This window comes from Pseudorca crassidens, chromosome 19 (assembly GCF_039906515.1).
Source record: "Pseudorca crassidens isolate mPseCra1 chromosome 19, mPseCra1.hap1, whole genome shotgun sequence".
Lineage (NCBI taxonomy): Eukaryota > Metazoa > Chordata > Mammalia > Artiodactyla > Delphinidae > Pseudorca > Pseudorca crassidens.
This window is the reverse complement of record NC_090314.1, coordinates 38,273,422-38,296,153: the sequence shown is the minus strand read 5'-3', so window position 1 is coordinate 38,296,153 and position 22,732 is coordinate 38,273,422. Positions and strand designations below refer to the sequence as shown.

Sequence of the window (22,732 nt, the reverse complement as noted above, 5' to 3'; positions counted from 1 at the left end):
AGTGATTACCAGTCGGGCAGAGGGGGGAACAATACAGGGGTGGAGGAGTGGGAGGTACAAACTACTGGGTGTAAGAGAGGCTACAAGGATGTATTGTACAACACAGGAAACACAGCCAATATTTTGTAATAACTGTAAATGACGTGTCACCTTTAAAAATTGTACAAGAAATTAAAAAAAAATTCCTATCACTGTTCAGTGAAAAGGTCTAGAAAAAATGACAAACCCAGTAGCAATTAACACTTCTAGTACCCAGTATGTGGTCTCTAAATACAATTTCCCACTAAAGGAACCAGGGCTCCTTGAAGAAAAAGGCAATTCCAGGTTTGGGTAGGAAATGTACAAGATGAGACTGGAACACTTCATTACACTGGAAATCAAAGAAACTCTCAAAGACGAAAAGAGTCCTGTCAAAAGGATTCAGAGGTCAACTTGTAGAGGCTCCCACTGACCAAAAATGGAACATTCTGAATTAATAAGAACTGCAAAGGATTACAACACATTAAACATTCTAAATATCTAGAGGATGCCAGGGAACCAACTCATACTTTGAAAACTAGTAAATAATGGAAATAATTTATCCTGCCCTTCTGTACAAACTTTACCTCAGGGTGACCACATAGATAATAAACTTTCTTTTTACAGAATTATTTAATCTCATAAATTAAAAGGAGTGATAGAATTGAAAGATAACTATGTATTTTGCAATCCCAGAAGAAAAGATCTAAACAATGATCATGAATGAATCTGATATAGCCAGTATATATTAACTACTAATTTATAGGAAACACAGAAGTCAGAGGAACACGTTAATCAGCAAAATCTAGACTGCAGTAACATCCGTAAGATAAACCCAGGTTTTTAAACAATCAAACTATATGAGACAAGAGAAAGAGTGAGAGAAGGAGGGGAAGGAGAGGGAGAACCCACAGGATAAATATATGAGGCAATCAATTGGAATGTATGGACCATATCTGAATTCCAAATAGCACTGTAAAAGGTAAAAGAAAAATGATGACACCACTACACATTCCCCATGCCCACTAGAATACCAGGATGAAGAAAATGACAATAACAAAACTTGGCAAGCATGTGGAGCAATCAGAACTCTCATACGCTGCTAGCTGAGGTGTAAAGTGATACAACCATTTAAGGGAACTTTTTGACAGTTTCTTAAAAGTTAAATAATCATTTATTTTATGATCCAGCAATTCCACTCCTAAGTGTTTACCCAAGAAAAACGAAAATATACGTCCATAGAAAGCCTTATACAAAAATGTTCAAAGCAGCTTTATTCTTTTTTTCTTTCTTAAAGTATTTTTTAAAAATTAATTTATTTATGGGCTTCCCTGGTGGCGCAGTGGTTGAGAGTTCACCCGCCAATGCAGGGGACAGGGGTTCGTGCCCCAGTCCGGGAAGATCCCACATGCCGTGGAGTAGCTAGGCCTGCTCCACAACGGGAGAGACCACAACAGTGAGAGGCCTGCATACCGCCAAAAATAATAATAATAATAATAATTTATTTATGTATTTATTTTTTGGCTGCATTGGATCTTCATTGCTGCGTGTGCTTTTCTAGTTGCGGCGAGCAGGGGCTACTCTTTGTTGCAGTACGTGGGCTTCTCATCACGGTGGCTTCTCTTGTTGCGGAGCACAGGCTCTAGACATGCGGGCTTCAGTAGCTGTGGCATGTCAGCTTAGTAGTTGTGGCTCGCGGGCTCTAGAGCACGGGCTCAGCAGTTGTGGCGCACAGGCTTAGTTGCTCCGCGGCATGTGGGATCTTCCCGGACCAGGGCTCAAACCCGTGTACCCTGCACTGGCAGGCGGATTCTTAACCACTGCACCACCAGGGAAGTCCCTTTCTTTTTTTCTTTTTTTTTTTTGATGTGGGCCATTTTTAAAGTCTTTATTGAATTTGTTACAATATGGCTTCTGTTTTATGTTTTGGTTTTTTGGCCCTGACGCATGTTGGATCTTAGCTCTCCAACGAGACCCCCTGTATTGGAAGGCAAAATCCCAACCACTGGACCACCAGGGAAGTCCCTCACAGCAGCTTTACTCTTAATAGCCCCAAACTAGGCAAAGCCCAGTCTCTATCAACAGGAGAATGGATAAACAAACTGTGCTATACTCATACCATGAAATATTACTCAGTAACAGAAAAGAATGAACTATTATTATATACAACTTGAATAAATCTTAAAAACATGCTGAATGAAAAGAAACCAGAAACAAGAGTACAGACAGAATGACTCCATTTATATGCAGTTCTAGAATATGCAAAACTGATCTATGGTGATAAAAATCAGAATAGTGATTGTTTCAGGTGTGGAGAAGGGAGCAGAGTTTTTTTTAAAAAAGCTTTTTTGAGATGACTGGAGAAATGTGAACTGAGTTACTTTAAAATTTTAGAGTGACCTAATGAGACATTTACAGATGAAATGATATGATATCTAGGGGATTTGTTTCAAAATAAGCTGGAGGGGTACGGGTTTAGATGAAACAAGATAGGGTATGAGTTGGCAATTTTAAGAACCACTGACAGGTATATGGGAATTTATTACACTATATGTGGTAGCTGATTACAATGGTGGCCCCTAATGAACTTCTAGAATTCACACCTTCACATGGTCCCTTCCCATTTAATATGGGTTGAACCTGTGACTTGCTTAAGAAGGCCTGGCAGCTTCTACTTTTTCGTCTTTGGTAGCCCTGAACCACCACATAAGAATTCTAGCCTCCTTTCTGGAAAGACCACGTGGAGAGGCCACATGGAGAGGGAGAGGCCCTAAGGCTACCTGGAGAGGAACCAAAGGCCTCAGGCAGTTAAGATATTCCAGTTCAACCAACTCAAGCCATTCTGAGGTGCTAAAAGTGAAAAAAACCCCTTGGACTTCCATTCCCAGCACACCATGTGGAACCAATGAAAGCTACTCTCATGGTGCCTATCTGAATTCCTGACCCACAAAACTGTGAGAGATAATAAAATGGCTGTTATTTTAAACCATGAAGCTTTTTCGTTTGTTTGTTAATTAATTAATCTTTGGCTGTGTTGGGTCTTCGTTGGTTGCTGTGCGTGGGCTTTCTCTAGTTGTGGCAAGCGGGGGCTACTCTTCCTTGCAGTGCACGGGCTTCTCATCACGGTGGCTTCTCTTTGTTGCGGAGCATGGGCTCTAGATACGCGGGCTTCAGTAGTTGCAGCACGTGGGCTCAGCAGTTGTGGCTCGTGGGCTCTAGAGCACGGGCTCGGTAGTTGTGGTGCACGGGCTTAGTTGCTCCACGGCATGTGGGATCTTCCTGGACCAGGGCTTGAACCTGTGTCCCCTGCATCGGCAGGCAGATTCTTAACCACTGCGCCACCAAGGAAGTCCCTAAACCATGAAGTTTTGAGGCAGCTATTAGAGGCAACAGGTAACTGAAACACCATTTTCTGTATTTTAGTATATGCTTGAAATTTACTATAAGTTAAAAAAAAAAAGTGACACAAGAAATCCTCAGATCACACGGGCGTTTATAAATTGTTCTATCTTTTGTTAATGGCAAAAAAAATCTGTGATCTGTGAAATTACATTATAATAAGCAATACATTTTATCTGAGCACGTACTAGGAATATGCCTCACATGAGATATTTCAGATACGAGATCCAAAAGAGAAATTTCAGAGTCTATGTCTGTATTAAATTCAAAATAATCACTCAATCTGGAAAGTACCATGAATACAGGTAAATATGACAACTCATAGTTGAAAAGCCTGTTATTTCTAAAAGAGTATTTTAGAATATTAATTAGTCCTCACCAACTTTACTGTGAGATAAACCAGAAAGACTTCCTACACCAAAAAATAAATGGGCATGTCAGGTTTTCTTAAAGTTGAATCAATATTATTCAATTTCTGGACCCAATCTTGGCCCTACTGAACCAGAATTTCTGACAGTGAGGCCAGGAATCTATAATTTTAAGAATCTCCCAGGTGATTCTTATGCACTAAAGTTTAAGAATCACTGGTATAAAGGGTGTGGCTGAAAGAGGTGCCTTGACTTGTTTAAGGTTCTAAGAATTATAAGACAAAAATAGGCAAAGAACTCAGAAATCTTGATTAATGCACCACCCACTACAGCATGAGCAACTTCCAAAAATACAGCACTGTGAGATGGCAAAAGTACTGAAAACCATTTAAAGTTTTCTGAGGCTTCATATGCAAAAAGAAAAAAATCAAGTTTTTAGTGGCTTCGTGTGTAGAGAAGCAAAATTTGGTCATCATTCCTACGGAAGGAAAGATTCTTCTTTTCCTTATCTGGGAATAGATAAAGACTAGCAGAAAAAAGAGAGTATTAGTAACCTCCAAAAGCTCTACAAAATAAAGGACAGAATTCTGAAATGTGTTTGTATGGGTAAAGAATATGTGAGAAAAGGATGAAGTAATCTGAAGAGTTAGGTGGACTTGGAGTGAAACTTCGTGCCGTCAGCATTATGCAGAAGGGATGGTGCCCAGAACAGCTGAAGAGAGCTCATGGTCAGCTTGCCGGCAGTGGATAACTTCAATCTACCCAAACTATACTGAATTATCCTTTAAGGAATTATTTTCACAATTCAAATGAATAAATTTGTATTCTGGTTCTAGGCATTCTTGTGTGAATTTAGGAAGAATAAGCCAACTTTCTGAAGATCTGATAACCCTGGTGAAATGAACTCAAAGCCACAGCTACTTTGACCATACTCTCCCCCAGCCCTTCATTCATTTTGCAATTAACAAAAGGGAAAAAAAATTCATATGAAAAGATGTTCCACATCATATGTTGTCAGAGAAATGCAAGTTAAAACAACAAGATAGCGTTATATACCTATCAGAATGGCCAAAATCCAGAACACTGACAACACCAAATGCTGACGAGGATGTGGAGCAACAGGAACTCTCTTTCACTGCTGGTGGGAATGCAAAATGGTACAGCCACTTTGGGCAGTTTGACAGTTTCTTACAAAACTAAACATACTCTTACCATGTGATCCAGCAGCCATGTTCCTTGGTATTTACCCAAAGGAGTTGAAAACTTATGTCCATACAAAAACCTGCACATGGATACTTATAGCTGCTTTATTCTTAATTGTCAAAACTTGGAAGCAACCAAGATGTCCTTCAGTAGGTGGATGAATAAATAAACTGTGGTACATCCAGACAACAGAATATTATTCAGTGCTAAAAAAGAAATGACCTATTAAGCCATGAAAAGACATGGAGGAAACTTAAATACATATTACTTGGTGAAAGAAGCCAATCTGAAAAGGCTACACACTGTATGATTCCAACTATATGACATTTTGGACAAGGCAAAACCATGGAGACTGTAAAAAGATCAGTAGTTACCAGAGGCTGGGGGGAGGCACGGATGAACAGGCAGAACACAGAAGATTTTTAGGAACATGAAACTACTCTGTATGATACTATAATGGTGGGTACACATCATTATGTATTTCTAAAAACCCATAGAATGTATATCACCAAGAGTGAACCCTAATGTAAACTATGGACTTTGGGTGATAATGAGGTGTCAACATAGGTTCGTCAATGATAATGTATGTACAATTCTGGTGGGGGATGTTGATAATGGGGGAGGTTATGCATTTGCGGGGGCAGAGAAATTTCTGTACTTTCCACTCAATTTTGCTGTGAACCTGTAACTCTCTAAAAAACAGTCTAATATTAAAAAAATGTATTCCAAATCTTATAATTAGTGAAGAAACTACTTAGAAGACTGACGGTGTTTAGAAAGAGGCAGGGGAAGGCTAGACAGCTGGCTGCCAAGAACTCTTACTAAGAAGCATTTCTTTGACTAATTCATTATGGACCAGGATCTGACTCTCAGCATTACAGGCCCAGAAATTCACTTAAATAAGACTTCATAAATAATCAGACTTGGAGATGCTGAGTTACCCTTTCTAAACTTTTAAGAGACTGAAGTAGATATGCTACAGCGCTGTGGTATACAGAATTCTAAAGATGTCCCCCAGTGCCCCCAAGATTCCTGTCCCCTGATTATTCAATCAAACACTAACTAGATATTACTGTGAAGGGACTATGCTAATGGGATTAAGGTACTAATCAACTGACTGTAAAATAAGGAGATTATGCTGGTGGGCCCAATATAATCACACAGCCCTTAAAAGTAGAAGAGAGAGGCAGAAGAGTCAGAGAGATTGAGCACAGGAGAGATGAACCAGGAGAGGTCAGAGACACGCCAAGCATTTCATCAGGAACCCTCAAGGACTCCCTGCCACTGCTGGCTTTGAATACTGAGAATGAGGGCCAGGAACCTCTAGAGACTAAGAGGAAGCCCTGGCCAACAACTAATAAGGAAACAGTAGCATCAGTCCTACAACCTCCCAGCAGTGAATTCTGTCAACAACTTGAATGAGAATGAAGTGGACTGGAAGTGGATTCTCCCGCAGGGTCTCCAGATAAAAACGCAGACAGGTCAACACTTTCATTTCAGCCTTACAGAATCTGGAGCAAACCACTGAGTCTAATGGTCTTCTGACCAACAGAATTGTGAGAGGATAAATTTGTGTTGTTGTTTAAGCTCCTTCGTTTTTGGTTACGTTGTTATGGCAGCAAGAGAAAACTAACACAGGTATCAATGGATTAACCCATGATGTGAAATTACTGTCAAGTAGATGCCCAACCAGCATTCCTTCCTGTAAGAAAAACAACATGGGAGGCCAAATGTAAGAAAACTACTTGGTGAACTAGGAGTTAGGCTCTGATGACTGACAAAGGTACTGTATATAGACCTGTCAAGCATACCACATATTCACTTTGGCTTATTAAAGTGCCCGTTCCTCTGGCTAGATATTGGAAGGACACTGCCAACATGTGCCTCTCATTCCTTCTTTAGAGGCGGCAAACAATCAAATTACAGCCAAGTCTTATTCTGGCCTATAAGTCAGTCTACCTCTTCAAAGTGATTCTGTATATTACTATGTTATTCACCCTACATCCATTTTACAACTTAACTCTCCGAGGGTAACTAATTTTCCCGAGGCTGGGGAGGTTGAGTGCCAGAGATAAACATCACCACTGCCCACACAAACCACATAAAAATGCCATTAGCCAAACACAGCGACAACACATTTACTGCATGTTTATCAATGAACTTAGAAAACCACAAACCTCTGATCCTTATATTAGTAAATCTCAAAAAGCACTTCCTTTAAATTCCTTCTAATTTAAACCAAAAATCTGAGTATATAAAATGAGTTTTTGGACTTAAATGCCTTAGAAGATCCATAAAACCCTAAAAAGCTTATTGCGCAACGATTACCTAATCCAGAAGTGGGCGAAAGAAAAGTGAGATACTTGCAGATGAAGAAATAAAAAGACTAATTCCCAGTATAATACTTGAAAATGAAGGGAAATTCCTACAACTTCATCATTACCATTATTTCGTAAGTATGATCACTTTGATGTTTCTTGTACTCAAATCCTCGAGTGAAACACTGCAAAAGAAAAGAAAATTAAGTTACCAAAAAGCTACGTTTTGAAATGCTTTCTTAAAGGACAGAAGATGGCTTGGGGGTATTTTACTCTTGTGATGAGTTTTTAAGAATTCATTTAGTCTTGTCTGCAGCCACAACAGGAAGGTTAAGTTCATGATCGCAGCCTTTCAATGGCCCACATAGAGAAAAACAATGATCTGAAAAAAAGAGTTTTTCCTAGGACAACTCCTCCTTTTATAAAAGCATAAGCCCTGGAAGCAGACTGCCTAAATTTGAATCCTGGCTCTTAGCTTATTTCAGCAATTCTAAGACATGTATTATTTCATATTTTAAAACTCTGAAATGTGGATTCATCTTATAATGAAAAGTATATTACAACTTCCATCAGCCATTTTTACACTTTAACATTTCTGAAATTGGGATGTTTCTTTTAATCAACAGCATCTTGGATCTGATAAAATATGGTATTTGCTGTGTGACCCTGAGCCAATTATTTAACCTCTCTTTGCCTGAGTTTCCTTTATAATATAGGGATACTAATCATAGTTACTTCCTAGGGTTGCAGTTTTGATTTAAAGGTTAATTCATGCAAAGTACTCAAGATAGTGCCTGGCACAGAGTAAGCACTTATCATTAGTATTTTTTTTAAACAATTTTTTAAAATTTTATTTATTTTTGGCTGCGTTGGGTCTTCGTTGCTGCGCACAGGCCTTCTCTAGTTGCGGTGAGCGGGGGCTACTCTTCGTTGAAGTGTGCGGGCTTCTCATTGCAGTGGCTTCTCTTGTTGCGGAGCACGGGCTCTAGGTGCATGGGCTTCAGCAGTTGTGGCACGCGGGCTCAGTATTTGTGGCTAGCGTGCTCTAGAGCGCAGGCCCAGTAGTTGTGGCGCATGGGCTTAGTTGCTCCGCAGCATGTGGGATCTTCCAGAACCAGGGCCCAAACCCATGTCCCCTGCATTGGCAGGCGGATTCTTAACCACTGCGCCACAAGGGAAGCCCAGCACTTATCATTAGTATTGCTATTACCACTATCATCGACGAAATAGTTTGTTCCCTGGTTTGTCACCTGCCCAAACATCACTCTTCAGTAAGACAAAAAACAGTGTCATAGGTGCTATCAAAAGGAATAATCCTCCAATTCTATTTCTTGTAGTCCCAATACTTGAAATTTACTGGTAAAAACAGCATTAGGTTGATACACGGAAGTGGAATATTCAACAGTCTATCTCATCCATCCTGCTCTGTTCCCTAATTTTTCACTGGTAAAATGTGTAATTCAATATTGACTGGAAAAAATAGACTTAATAAGGTATGGTCCTTCTGAGCAATTGATAGTCATCTCTGAATTTACTATATCCATAAAACTAGGCAAGCCTCCCCTTAAAGAGTTACCTGCAAGCACAGGAAAAAAGGGGGCGGCCCACATTCAGCACACTTGATATAAGGCTCCATGAGGTAGGAGGAGCAGCCTCGGCAAGGTGGCTTATCAGAGGGATCATCTATAACAAAAAGAAGAATATACTAGCTTCAAAACACCTTATGATTATCTTAAATGCGAGAAGGTGAAAATCTGCAAATGATTACACAAGGTAGTAAGCTGTGCTGAAAAGTTCATGGAGACAAGATGAGCTCATTCCAAGTAAGAAAAAACAAAAATTATGTTCCTTTTTATTTCAGGCCAGCTTTGTTCCTACCTACAGTATATCTACTATTTTAAATAGCATTTAAGTAGATATTGCCCCTGCAGAGAAATTTACAAACACAAGTTTTAACTGGAAGTTTCATAATGCCCACAGTTTATTTTCCCAGGGGAAAATAATGTCACATACCTACATAACACATCTATAGTTATAGATAAAGCCAATCTGACAAAATGTTAATAACTGCTGGGTCTGGGTAATGGGCAATAATTGCTGTACTGTTCTTGCAACTTTCTATAAGTTTGAAATTTTTCATAATAAAAAGTTGGTAAAGAAAAACCCTTTAAACATGTCTTGGGATGTACTACTTCATATTTGATTTGGGAGTTAAACTCAGGACAGCTCCCTCCCTTTCTCCCACAGTAAGTAGAGAACAGAGCAGACCTTCCTCCAGTTCCAATAACAGTACTGTCTCCGCAATATCAAGGCAAGGAGTATAATCCAAACTCTCTAAAGTCATAAAAATGCAGATGTGTGTGTGTCCCTGGCTGTCCCAAACTCTGCCACTCTTGAGTCAGGGCAACCTAGCAGAGTTGTTCTCTGTGATCAACAGAAGTCTAAGAAAACAGGCTCTGAAGGTAGAGAAGGGATTTAATCTGTTTGGCCTGGCGCAGAATTTCTCACATTCTGCAATAGCATTTTCCTTCCTAAAGTCCAAGAAACACTCTTCAAGGCACCTTTCCCTCCTGTAAGTGGTGATTATTTTTCTTTTCTTTTGCTTCTAAATGAAGACCTGGAGAAAAAAATGACAGAGGAAAGAAAGGTAATCTTTCTGGCAGTAGCTTCAAAATAAACATGTGGAACAGCAACTACCCCACTTCTCCCATTTAAAATTTTGAAATGGAAGAACAAAAATTATTTTATATTAAATGTCAATTTTTACCAAATTACCTTCTTCCTCACATCATTTTGTTTCTTTTTTTTTTGCGGTACGCGGGCCTCTCACTGTTGTGGCCTCTCCCGTTGCGGAGCATAGGGTCCGGACGCGCAGGCTCAGAGGCCATGGCTCACGGACCCAGCCGCTCCATGGCACGTGGGATCCTCCCGGACCTGGGCACGAACCTGTGTCCCCTGCATCGGCAGGCGGACTCTCAACCACTGGGCCACCAGGGAAGCCCTCGCATCCTTTACTTTTAATGATATGAGCTTGCTTTTCTTTCCTCAAACTTTCTTCAACAACAAAAAATTGGCCAATGACTGACCTAAAGAGTTTTTAAACCCTCATGTCAAGAAGTAATTGTTTTTTAGAGAAATGCTAATCAAAACTACAATGAGGTATCATCTCACACCAGTCAGAATGGCCATCATCAAAAAATCTACAAACAGGGGCTTCCCTGGTGGCACAGTGGTTGAGAGTCCACCTGCCAATGCGGGGGGTGTGGGTTCGTGCCCCGGTCCGGGAGGATCCCACATACCACAGAGCGGCTGGGCCCGTGAGCCATGGCCACTGGGCCTGCGCATCCAGAGCCTGTGCTCCGCAACGGGAGAGGCCGCAGCGGTGAGAGGCCCGCGTACATCAAAAAAAAAAAAAAAATCTACAAACAATAAATGCTGGATAGGGTGTGGAGAAAAGGGAACCCTCCTGCACTGTTGGTGGGAATGTAAATTGATACAGCCACTATGGGGAACACTATGGAGGTTCCTGAAAAAACTAAATATATAACTACCATACGGCCCAGCAATCCCACTACTGGGCATATACCCTGAGAAAACCATAATTCAAGAAGAGTCATGTACCACAATGTTCACTGCAGCTCTCCTTACAATAGCCAGGGCATGGAAGCAACCTAAGTGTCCATCAACAGTCCAATGGATAAAGAAGATGTGGCACATATATACAATGGAATATTACTCAGCCATAAAAAGAAATGAAATTGAGTTATTTGTAGTGAGGTGGATGGACCTAGAGTCTGTCATACAGAGTGAACTAAGTCAGAAAGAGAAAAATACCGTATGCTAACACATATAGAATCTAAAAAAAAAAAAAAAAAAAAAAGGTTCTGAAGAACCTAAGGGCAGGACAGGAATAAAGATGCAGACGTAGAGGATGGACTTGAGGACACAGGGAGGGGGAAGGGTAAGGTGGGACGAAGTAAGAGAGTAATATGGACATATATACACTACCAAATGTAAAATAGCTAGCTAGTGGGAAGCAGCTGCATAGCACAGGGCGATCAGCTCAGTGCTTTGTGACCACCTAGAGGGGTGGGATAGGGAGGATGGGAGGGAGACACAAGGAGGAGGAGATATGGGGATATATGTGTATGTACAGCTGATTCACTTTGTTATAAAGCAGAAACTAACATACCACTGTAAAGCAATTATACTCCAATAAAGATGTTAAAAAAAAAAGATAATTATTTTGTAAAAGTTCAATTTATAGTTTCAAAAATTTTAGACAATAAAAAGTATAAAGTATGTCATCCTCTATTAACATTCTGATTTCCAGCCTTTCTTCTATGTACGTGTGTATATTTTAACAAAAGTGGGATACCGCACATTTTATAGCCTGTTTTTTCACTTGATAATATATTGTCAACATCTTTCATGATGGTACACATAGATCTTCCTCACTCTTTTTAATGGATGAATAATAGTCCATTATATCTATTTAATCTAACCTAATGGTTTTCAACTGCCTCCTAGGAAGGTATTATGGAAATCTGAGGAGATGCTTTTTTGTTGCCACAATGACTAGGGAGCACTACTGGCACTTAGCAGGCTGGGATCAGGGATGCTAGATATCCTTCAACACTCAAGATATTCCTACACAACAAAGAATTGGCCAGTCTCCTGCACAACTTTCAAATGTCCCACCAGACGTTCAAGTAGGTGAAAACTTGCTCATAATGACATGACCTGGAACATAATTCCATGCTAAATACAACAAAATGTTTTTGACAGTTTTAATATGTATTGAATTTTCCAGGAAGGCAACTGCATTACGTCAAGAGGAGATTCTACCTTGTTTTGTTCGGAACTTTACTAAGAGTTATTCAAGCTTGTGGTATTTGAGTCACCAATACAACACACGTGAATCACTGTGCATTTGTAGTTGTAATATGCACAGTGATTTGACTTACGGGTACAAGCATCTGACTAAAGGCATTATGTTTTCCACTGTAATGTCTAAACATATTGATACATATTATTATAAATTACATTATTTATTACAAATCACTTCTCTTTTATTTATCTTTTATAGTATAGTTAGGGCAATATTATTATTTTTTAATTACTTAATTTATTTATTTTTGGCTGTGTTGGGCCTTCATTGCTGCGCACAGGCTTTCTCTCATTGCGGCGAGTGGGGAATACTCTTCGTTGTGGTGCGCGGGTTTCTCATTGAGATGGCTTCTCTTGTTGCGGAGCACAGGCTCTAGGCACTCAGGCTTCAGTGGTTGTGGCTTGCGGGCTTACAGCACAGGCTCAGTAGTTGTGGTGCACGGGCTTAGTCGCTCCATGGCATGTGAGATCTTCCCGGACCAAGAATTGAACCCGTGTCTCCTGCATTCGCAGGCAGATTTCTTAACCACTGTGCCACCAGGGAAGTCCTAGGGCATTGTTTTTATTTCTTTGAAATCATGGGCATAGTTATGTTATATTATCTATGTATTTCATTTCCAAATAGTAAAAGGGGCTTTAAAAACATTATAAAAAGAAATCACTGGGTCTCATAAGACTGAGAACCACTAATCTAACCAGTTTCCTATTGGTGGATATTTAAGTTGTTTCCAATTTTTCACTATTATAAAAAATGCTGAGATCAACGTTCCTGTACACGTAACAGTTCACATTTTGTTCCTCAGGATTTCTATTTTCCTAGAACTAGAACTGTTGAGTGTACAGAGGGTTTCTGATACACATAGCCAAAGTGTCCTTCACAAAGGATTCCAGAACTTTTCTGTAACCTAGGAGTAGGGAAAGACTTTTTACCATCATTCAAACTTCAGAGGCAATAAAGGAGTAATAAATTTGACAAAACAAAACAAACAAAAAGCTCTTTTTTGGCAAAGAACACCATAAGCAAAGTTAAAAAAGCAAATAAACTAGAAGAAAATACTTGTAAACATATCATAAAGGGCTAACATCTTTAATATAGAAAGAACTTTTAAAAATTGAGAGGAAAATAAAAGACCAAAAATCCTACTGTGAAAGTCACGAAGAGATAATTAGGAAAAAAAGAGAGAGATAAAATGGACCTTAAACATGAAAAGACATTCAACTTCACTCATAATAAGAGAAATCTACACTGAGATATAAGTTCTTACCCATCAGATTGGCAAAAATTCAAAAGCTTGATAATATACTTTCTTAAGAAGACTGTGGGGAAATAGGCAACCTCATATATTGTTGACGGGAATGCAAAATGGCACAACTTCTATAGAAGGGAATTTAGCACTATCTAAATAAATGCATCCATTTATCTTTGGACCTAGAAATCCCACTTCTAGGAATTTACCCTGAATATACACTTCCAACAGTATAAGGTTATGCATTAGAACATTATTTATAACTGCAAAATACTACTTTGATGTCCAAGCACTGGACAGTAGTTGAACAAACTATGGTACGTTCACATAATCGAGTACTATGCAACTATAAAAAAATAACAATCTCGGAGGCTTCCCTGGTGGCGCAGTGGTTGAGAGTCCGCCTGTTGATGCAGGGGACACAGGTTCGTGCCCCAGTCCGGAAAGATCCCACATGCCGCAGAGTGGCTGGGCCCGTGAGCCATGGCCGCTGAGCCTGTGCGTCCGGAGCCTATGCTCCGCAACGGGAGAGGCCACAACAGTGAGAGGCCCGTGTACCGCAAAAAATATATATAAATAAATAAAAATAACAATCTCTATAAAGCAGCATCGTATTTCCAGGAGGTAAGTGAAAAAAACAAGGTGCAAAAGAGCATACATAGTATGCTACCTTTTCAGGAAAAAATCAGGGAAAACAAAAGCAAAAACATATACACGTCTGTCTTTGCAAAAAGAAATAAAGGACAGATAAATTAGAAAACAATACCTACGAAGGGTTGAAGGAGGGGGAATGGAAAGGAGTGGAAGAGACCTAGGAAGGAGCAACAATTCTCCAAATATACCTTTTTGCATAGCTTTGACTTTTGGAAGCATACTCATGTTCTACAAATTAGAAAATTAAACCACTAAATATGGGAAGGGAAAACTGAAAGCAGAACGAACAGATGAACCAAAAAGTATTTCAAAGGAATATCACAACCACAATGAGGAGGGGAAAAAAAAGAACCAATCCAAGTAACTTATGAACATTTAACAACAGACCTTCAGTCTTGGGTGATGCAGAGAATCGCAAACAAACCCTGAACTTGTTGAAGTGGGTCTGTGTTAGGTAGTGGTATGCACCAAGCAATCCTGAAATAATTCTGGATGTATTAAAAGACTGAGCAAATGAATAATCGTGCTAATGCTGGGAGCCAGGGTTTTCACTGAGGAAAGGACACACAAACAAGGAACGTGGTGGGGGTGGGGGGACAAAAAAAGGGCCTAGGAAGGTGAACTGGAGGTTATCAGTGTGAACTCATGATTTCTAAGAAAGTGCATCTATGGATATACGCATGTATATGCAACTGTGTACATATACTGGCATAGATGTACGTAGTGTATACCTACCATGTATTTCCCAGCGCTGTGGGCCAAAAAGGCCCAGATGCCAAGATACTCTAGTAGAAATAAGCAATGGCCATATCTTGGTCTCTAATGGCACTCCTTTCTAAAAGGACCAAGGGCTCCTCAGAGAAGTGGCTGATTCTAGGGCTGGGGCATGGGAGGTAGAAGATGCACCTCGAACATGTAGCCATGCCAAAAAGTAAGCAGATGCTCAAAAAAGCGATGGGGCACGTCACAAGGTTGCAAGAGCCGGCTTGAAGGGGCTCACAGTGTTCAAATTAGGACAATCTGAGAACCAAAGTAAGTATGATAATAAATTATAAACCACTGAAAATAAGGGAATTCATGCATGCATACTTATAATAAATAAGTGAAACAGGAGGTCTCTTGATTATAGTACAATGCTAAGTGCTAACTAGTAAATATGGAGAGTGCTGGAGGCAGGGGGAAAAATCATTTTGCGACCATCGTAGTAAAGACTGGATCAGGCAAAAATCATCAATGGATGCTAACTAGGGAGAAATTCTGATGAGGAACAGGATATTTTATGGCCTGAAAGTGTCTCCTTATGGGTTGCTTATTGGACGCAAGAGAAAAAATAGACATTAAACAGTGAAGAACTCAAATGCACACCTTGACTGGGTTTTCTTTTTTTTTTTTTTTTGCGGTATGCGGGTCTCTCACTGTTCTGGCCTCTCCCGTTGCGGAGCACAGGCTCCGGACGCACAGGCTCAGCGGCCATGACTCACGGGCCCAGCCGCTCCGCGGCATGTGGGATCTTCCCGGACCGGGGCATGAACCCGTGTCCCCTGCATCGGCAGGCGGACTCTCAACCACTGCGCCACCAGGGAAGCCCCCATTGACTGGGTTTTCAAAATTAACATCGCTAATGAGGAACACAGCAAGACCAGACAAACCCAAAATGAGACACCTCTAGTTTTAAAAAGGGGAGAAAGGGGCTGTATTCTTCAAAAGTGTCAATCACTAAAGACAAAGGCTGTGGACACGTTTCAGTTTAAAGGAGGCTAAAGAGACACAGCAACTTAATGCAAGACCTGAACCCTGACTGTATCCTGTATGGGAAGGAAAAAAAACATCGTCAAGGACATTTTTTTTTTTTTTTGGCGGTACGCAGGCCTCTCACCGCTGTGGCCTCTCCCGCCGCGGAGCACAGGCTCCGGAAGCGCAGGCCCAGCGGCCATGGCTCATGGGCCCAGCCGCTCCGCGGCACGTGGGATCCTCCCGGACCCGGGCACGAACCCGTGTGCCCTGCATCGGCAGGCGGACTCTCAACCACTGGGCCACCAGGGAAGCCCCAAGGACATTATTGAGTCAGCTGACAAAACTGGAATACAGACGGCAGGTTAGATAAAAGTATTTTATCAGTGTTATACTTACTAAAGTTGGCAACTCTACTGAGGCTAGAATGTACTGAAGTTAGAAGAGAATATCCCTAGTCTCAGGAAATAAACACTGAAGTACTTAGGGGCCATGATGTATGTCCCTAAGCCCTCAAATGATTCTGAAAAAAAAATATGGGGTATGTATATCTACTTATAAATACATATATATGTGAATAAATATGTATATTTATAGATAGAGAACTATGAAAATAGAGTAAAAGGTTTACAAAAGGTGTATGGATATTCTTTGTACTATTCTTATTCTTCCAACTTTCCTGTTTGAAATTGTTTCCAAATAAAAATTTTAAAGTTTAGCTTAAAAATATTAAAAAAAACACTTTTTAAAAAATTTTTAATTATTTTGAAAAGGGGGAGAGAGTGGTTTCAGTTTACACTCCCAGCATGGGGATAATTCATTTAGGCTCTTTCTCTGTGTGAAAAATGAAAGATCTGAACTAGATGTATTGGAAGACTCCATTCTGTCCTAAATATATACAGGGAGTCTGATGAGAGAGTAAATTAGAGCCCCTTTAAGAAACTGCTGAGGGACTTCCCTAGTGGTCCAGTGGGTAAGACTCAGTGCTCCCAATGCAGGGGGCCCGGGTTCAATCCCTGGTCAGGGAACTAGATCCCGCATGCATGCCACAACAAAGAGTCCGCGTCCCACAACTAAAAGGTCCCACGTGCTGCAACTAAGACCTGGCGTAGCCAAAAGCAAAATAAGTAAATGGAAGGAAGGAAGGGAGGGAGGGAGGAAGAAAGAAACTGCTGAGGAGGATACACCCTAAAAGTGACTTTCTGAGTCTTCTCATTGGGACACTACTAACATCTAACAATGGATTTCTATTTCTGCCAAATCTCTTATCTTCAGAAGAAAAGAAAAAGTGTATTTTTTCCTCCATAGTTGTGGCTGCCTGGATTTACTTCACATGTACGCCATAAGTCTCTGCACTATTACTGTACTATAGTTTACTCTTAGAATACAAGTGCCAAGAAAGCAGGGGCAGGAGCATTTCCTTTATTCTACCACTGACATTAGTTCTTACCAAGGCGCCTGAAATATGTTATTGATTCTAAAGAGAAATTCAACTGCTTTTTTAAGTCGAACTACGGGTTAATCGTATTATGAATGGTCCACCTGAGCTTAATTTTCTTATAAGACCTTGAGTGTCATGTGCTCAGTTTTGTATCATGTGTTCAGTAGTAGTGGTTGATTTTATTCTGATTTGATACTCATTCCTTTAGGATCAGATTCACATGGCTTCATCTTCAAAGTGCTTATTTTTCTTCTTTGATCAACTTCCACTTCAGTTTGCTATTAATATTCACCTGGGACTTGTTCCCATGGTACTTACTGCTAAAGGAACTCAAACGGTCCATTCCCCAGTTGGCAAAGACTGCTGCTTTGATCTTCCTCAATGTAGGGCTCCTTCAAGGAGATTTCAGAACTGGCCAACACAGACACCAAAGCTGACGACCCCCCCTATAAACAAACAAAAGTGGCACATGGATGAGGAAATACTTTAAAGGGACAAGATAAAGAGAACATAATGCAACTTACTCAACTGTACCACATCCTAGCTTTGTAAGGCTAAGCAAATTTGTTTATCTCTACAAGCTTGTTCCCTCCTCTGTAAAATGGATGATACAATCATATCTACCTTCTAGAGTTGCTGAAGATTAAATATCAAAATCCACATAGATAATGTACCATAGCGCCAGGTCCATAGTAAGCCCTCTACAAAGGCTACATATCTCTAATAAACAACAACTGATGTTCTCTGCCAGGCCTCACTTTTCTCCTTAGCCCTCCCTCCTTTGGGAAACTGACTTTCATATGGCTTTCGTGGGGTTACGAATCCCAATACTCCACCCCCCAGCCCCACAGCAGCTAAAGCAACCAGATCTGTTCTTACCGAAAGCTGAATCTTGAGTAAGGTATCCAAGGACAGAGGGCAGGTTAGAGCTCATTCACTAGCCAAAGAATCTGGTCCAAGAGATCTGGCTCTTGAGATCCCCATCCCCAAGGGTAGCCCAATGGTGCAGGTTGGTTTGTTTGTTTTTTCTCATTTCTCTATCGTTCCAGTAATACTTTAATCTGAATGAACGTCTATTACTAGAAAACTAAGGAATCCTATCTATTACAACGTACATTTTGTTCACTAATTTATTCTTTGAACAGCTATTTAATAGGTATGTACTATATACAAAGTTATCTTTTTGAAGACATAAATGAACTCATATTTCACACGAAGTCATGAAAACATCCCCCCTCCCTCTATACTCCCATATCTTTTTATCTATCTCTTTTTTTGGCATTTTTCACATTCCACTTTGTGAGAATCACTTCTGAATGCATATTTTCCCCATTTCTAGACTAAATGAAAGCAGGGACTACATCAAATACAAATTTGTATGTCTTAAAGCACCAAGCACAGTGCCAAGAGGAAAGAACTCAATAAACACAAATGTAATGGACATATAAATGTTAATTCTACAAAAAGGTTAGTTCATCATTAGTTCTCCTGCAGTGACTTCTTTCACCTGATAGTTTTTAGTTTTAGCTTGGGGAATAATTCATCGTTAACTGTATGGGACACTCACATAAAACTGTCAATGAACTTGTCTTTTCCAGGAATGAACTGGAGTGGTTACCCCTCTGCTCTGGTCCCAGGAAAATGAGTTTGAAGAAAATGCGCTTAGTAAGGGGTATTATGCACTCAATAATGAAATAATGGCCAACATTTACTGAATATTTTTCATATGCCAGGCACTGTAGTATCACTGTATGTGGATTGTCTCTGAATCCTTACAACCTTCTGAGGCATGCTGCTTTTTTAAGAAGGGAAAGGAACCTCTGAAAGACTGTCACTTGCACAATGTCTTACAGTTAGTGAACAGCAGCGTCACTTCAACAGAGGTTAGTAGAGATGGTCAAGTAAAGGATGTATAGTCTCAAACACTCCACGTTGTAAGCGCAATATTGCAATAAGCGGAATCTTCTTTTTTCCTCTTTCTTCACACAAAAGACATTTCTGACGCTAACATCCATGAAAGGATGGATGCTAGTTCCACATTAACATCTGCCAAATTCCAAGAAGTTACCTACTGGAGCCTCAGACCACCTCACCTCTAAAACTGACCTGAAATATCTACTTGGAAGGCCTTCTTGAAAACAAGGGGTAACGTCAGCTAAGAACGGGATTTCGCGTTCCCTTGCAGCAGAGCCAGGAAGAGCCAGGCTGGGACCCAGCGGGGCCGCCCAGGGGGCGGGGCGCGTCAGGCCGCGGCGGGGCGGGGCCCCAGGGCTCAGGCCCGCCCCACGCCGCCCTCCCCCACGGCGCGGCGTGGCCCGCCCCCCTCGCCCCCCTCGCCCCCCTCGCCGCCGACGCCGCCGGGGCCCGCAGTCCGCCCCCAACCCCGCCGCACCTCACGATCCCTGCCTCCCCCTTGTCCCGAGACTGGGGCTCGCGCCCCGCCGCCGCCCGCCCGCAGCGCCTCGTGCCTCACCTCACTTCGTTCCCCTCCTCCGCGCCGAGGAAACGCCAGCAGCGCGCGCGCCCGGGGCTTGCGTGCTCGCTCCCGCGCGGCGCAGGCGCGAGCGGGCCGCGCGCTCGCCGCCTCCGCCCAGTCCCCGCCCCGGCCGTCGCGGCCTTGCCGCGTGCGGCTCATCAACGGCTGCCCCTCCCTCCGTCCCCGACCCTTCCCTACCCGTGCGCTAGCGTCTGGCCTCTAGCAGAGGCCTTGGAGGGTGGGCCTTTGAGCAGCTTGTCTGAGTTTTGAGTCGGACCAGTAATCATTTTTCCCTGGGGGCGCGTTGCTGGTTGCCGCAGGCTTGCCGGTGCGTGGTGCCGTTTGAGCCGCTCTAGAGTGCGGTGAGCTGGAGCGGGCCGGTACTGCCCCGCTTTTGTGTTTTCTAACATTCCCACCCCTCACCTCTGTTGCAGCCTTGAACAAAATCAAGGCTAAGGGACTGGGCCCAAGGACGGCGAGCGGTGGTCGCCTTTCGAAGCCGGGTCTTGCAGTGCTGCTCATGGATTAACCAGACTGCCTGAAAGGTTTAAGGGTTCACAGGGTACGTTTGATTCAGATGCTTCTGGAACGTCGAAATTATCTTCTTTGGAAAGAACCATCTCCTCTTTGGGCTTCAGGGGCCCAGACTGAGGCGCAATGATGAGAGGATGTGGTGGTCCACTCTGATGTCAATCTTGAGGGCTAGGTATGTCCCAACATCTCTTGTTACTACTAACTATTATAATAGCTGCCATTTGTCGAGTATTTTCTGCATGCCAGGCATTGTACAAAGGGGGTTACATACATGGTCCCGTTTCATCTTCAAAAACCACCTTATGGGGTAGACACTAATTATTATTGTCCCCATTTGACAGGTGAAAACCTTTAGACTCTGCCTTGTGAACAACTTGGGATCACACTGCTAGACCGTGTTGGGGAAGGGGATTCAAACAGTAGTTTAGCTTAACCATCATGCTAATACATCTATTTAGAAGTTTTTCATAAATTTGCTCAACCTCTTATAGAATTCATTTACACTTTATGCCTGTGTGGCCTCTTTACTCATTTTTTAGTATCTGAGTCATACAAGTTCATACTAAAAAAAAAAAAGTTAGAATGTTTGCATGAGCAAAAATATGTGAAAACCAGCTCCCACCATGATAGTTAACATTTTGCTATACATTCTTCTAGATATTTTTCTATGCTTCATGTCAATAAATTTAGAATAGTTTTACATTTGATGTATTCTGAAAATCTATTCATTTATCAAATATTTGATGAGAAGAATGTTCTAGGTGCTGGGAATTCAGCTGTGAACAAAACAAAGTCTGTCTCATAATAAGGGGGGAGATTGACATTAAGCAATACACATAATATATTACTAAATAATAGCTAATGCCCAGTAATGTGGCAAGTTTTTAAAAAAATTAGGAGAAAGGGGATGCTTTATTAGATGGGGTAGACAAGGAAGTCCTCTTAATTGTAAGCAGAAATCTAATCATTAAATGAGGGAGGCAGCTGTGTGGATTTCTAGAGCGAAATTGTTCCAGGAGAAAAGAAATGGCAATTAAAATAGCCCTGACTGCTTGGCATGTTGGAGAAGAAGCAAGGAGAGCAGTGAGGCTGGAGCACAGCAAGTTAAAGCAATAAGTTGGATAACAGGCAGAAGCCAGATTGTATATCTGGTAAGCCATGTGGGACTTCAGATTTTATTAGAATGTGATAGAATACCATGGAAGGGTTGAGAACAAAGGAATAATCAGATTTGTTTTAAAAGGATCACTCTGGCAGTTGTGTGAATCGATAGTAGAAACATAAAAATTGGCCTTTAAATCATTGATCGCCCAGCAGTTGTTCAACAGGTAGTTTATGAACATTGATGTTTCAGCTACACCTTTACGACACCTTCACCTCCGCAAACAGAAAATGGGTTCAAACCTTTAGGACTCATCTTCATGTCTTTCTCATCTAAACTGAAAGTTTTTGAGTCTGGCTAGGGCATATATCCAGATCTGGACGTCACGATTGTCAACAAACTGAATATGAGTCATCAGTGTTGTACTGTTGTGGAAAAACAGTCCCACACAATACTGGGATCTATTCATTAAAAACACAGCATTCATCTGGAAATTACCCTTCCTCTTCAATTGACGTTAGGCCCTCATTAGAATTCTAAGCCCCCATTTAGTCATTCATTGTGCTTAAGAAAGATGTGGAGAAATGAAAATGCACCGTGACGGTAAGGGTAACAGTGATTAAGGCAGTGTTTTTCTGGGTTTTTGCCTTCAGCAGTGTGGTGGCATCAGGCAAATTTGGAGGAGAAATGAAAGGTCTGTCTCAGATATCTGTTTTGCAATCTGAGTGAAATGACATAAATGAATTTAGAGCTCAGAGAGGCCAGGGCTAAAATGCTATAACCATATTAGAATTGTTTCTTTGGTTGTGTGTCTTCTTTGTAACCTCAGTGCCCAGAAGTGCATCCTGGACAAATATTTGCAAAATGAGCAGGTAAAGGCAAAGGTATGGATGAAGTCACTCAGGCAAGGAAAAGAGCTGTCCAGGCTCTGTAATGTGGCTGCCATTGATTGTCTCCAAATATCCCCACAGGCTCCCCTTGAGCTGCTTAGCTGCTGTGGTTAGAACCAGAAGTGCAGTTTCTGAGCCTTCCTCCTAGTGGAAATGACTATCTGCCATTTCTAGTTACTTGCTATGTCCTGAGTACTGAAAGACTTTATAAACTTTACCTCATCTAATATTTATTTTTCCTGTATCTGAAGTGGCTCTTTGTAGTTTGGTATACAAATACTTTTAAATTAAAAAAATTTTTTTAAATTAATTTATTTTTTAAATTAATTTAATTTTGGCTGCGTTGGGTCTTCGTTGCTGTGTGTGGGCTTTCTCTAGTTGCGGCGAGCGGAGGCTACTCTTCCTTGTGCGTGGGCTTCTCATTGCGGTGGCTTCTCTTGTTGTGGAGCATGGGCTCTAGG

General features: G+C 41.3%; 2 protein-coding genes across 8 annotated transcripts in view; one reads left to right on the top strand and one right to left on the bottom strand.

The window, feature by feature from the left end:
• The window catches only part of TADA2A (transcriptional adaptor 2A), a 47,370-nt gene extending 27,539 nt beyond the window's left edge, over nucleotides 1-19,831 (bottom strand). For 2 of the 6 annotated variants that reach the window (XM_067717168.1, XM_067717170.1), the window contains exons 1-4: nucleotides 19,743-19,831; nucleotides 17,588-17,715; nucleotides 8,883-8,989; nucleotides 7,432-7,491 (exon numbers count right to left, since the gene is read on the bottom strand). In XM_067717168.1, the coding sequence (XP_067573269.1) occupies nucleotides 7,432-7,491; nucleotides 8,883-8,989; nucleotides 17,588-17,612 (192 nt within the window). In that variant the 5' untranslated portion in view covers nucleotides 17,613-17,715; nucleotides 19,743-19,831. Of the gene's footprint in view, nucleotides 1-4,997; nucleotides 5,183-7,431; nucleotides 7,492-8,882; nucleotides 8,990-17,587; nucleotides 17,716-19,120; nucleotides 19,307-19,742 lie in introns of those variants that run through there. The other 4 variants (XM_067717169.1, XM_067717173.1, XM_067717174.1 and 1 more) reach the window with 4 other exon arrangements.
• Nucleotides 19,832-19,872: 41 nt separating this feature from the next.
• Nucleotides 19,873-22,732, top strand: part of ACACA (acetyl-CoA carboxylase alpha) — a 272,316-nt gene continuing 269,456 nt past the window's right edge. For both annotated transcript variants that reach the window (XM_067717545.1, XM_067717544.1), the window contains exons 1-2: nucleotides 19,873-20,073; nucleotides 20,180-20,451. Coding sequence is in view for 1 of the 2 variants with exons in the window: in XM_067717544.1 (XP_067573645.1) it covers nucleotides 20,414-20,451 (38 nt within the window). In the remaining variant the exon portion in view is untranslated. The remainder of the gene's footprint in view (nucleotides 20,074-20,179; nucleotides 20,452-22,732) is intronic.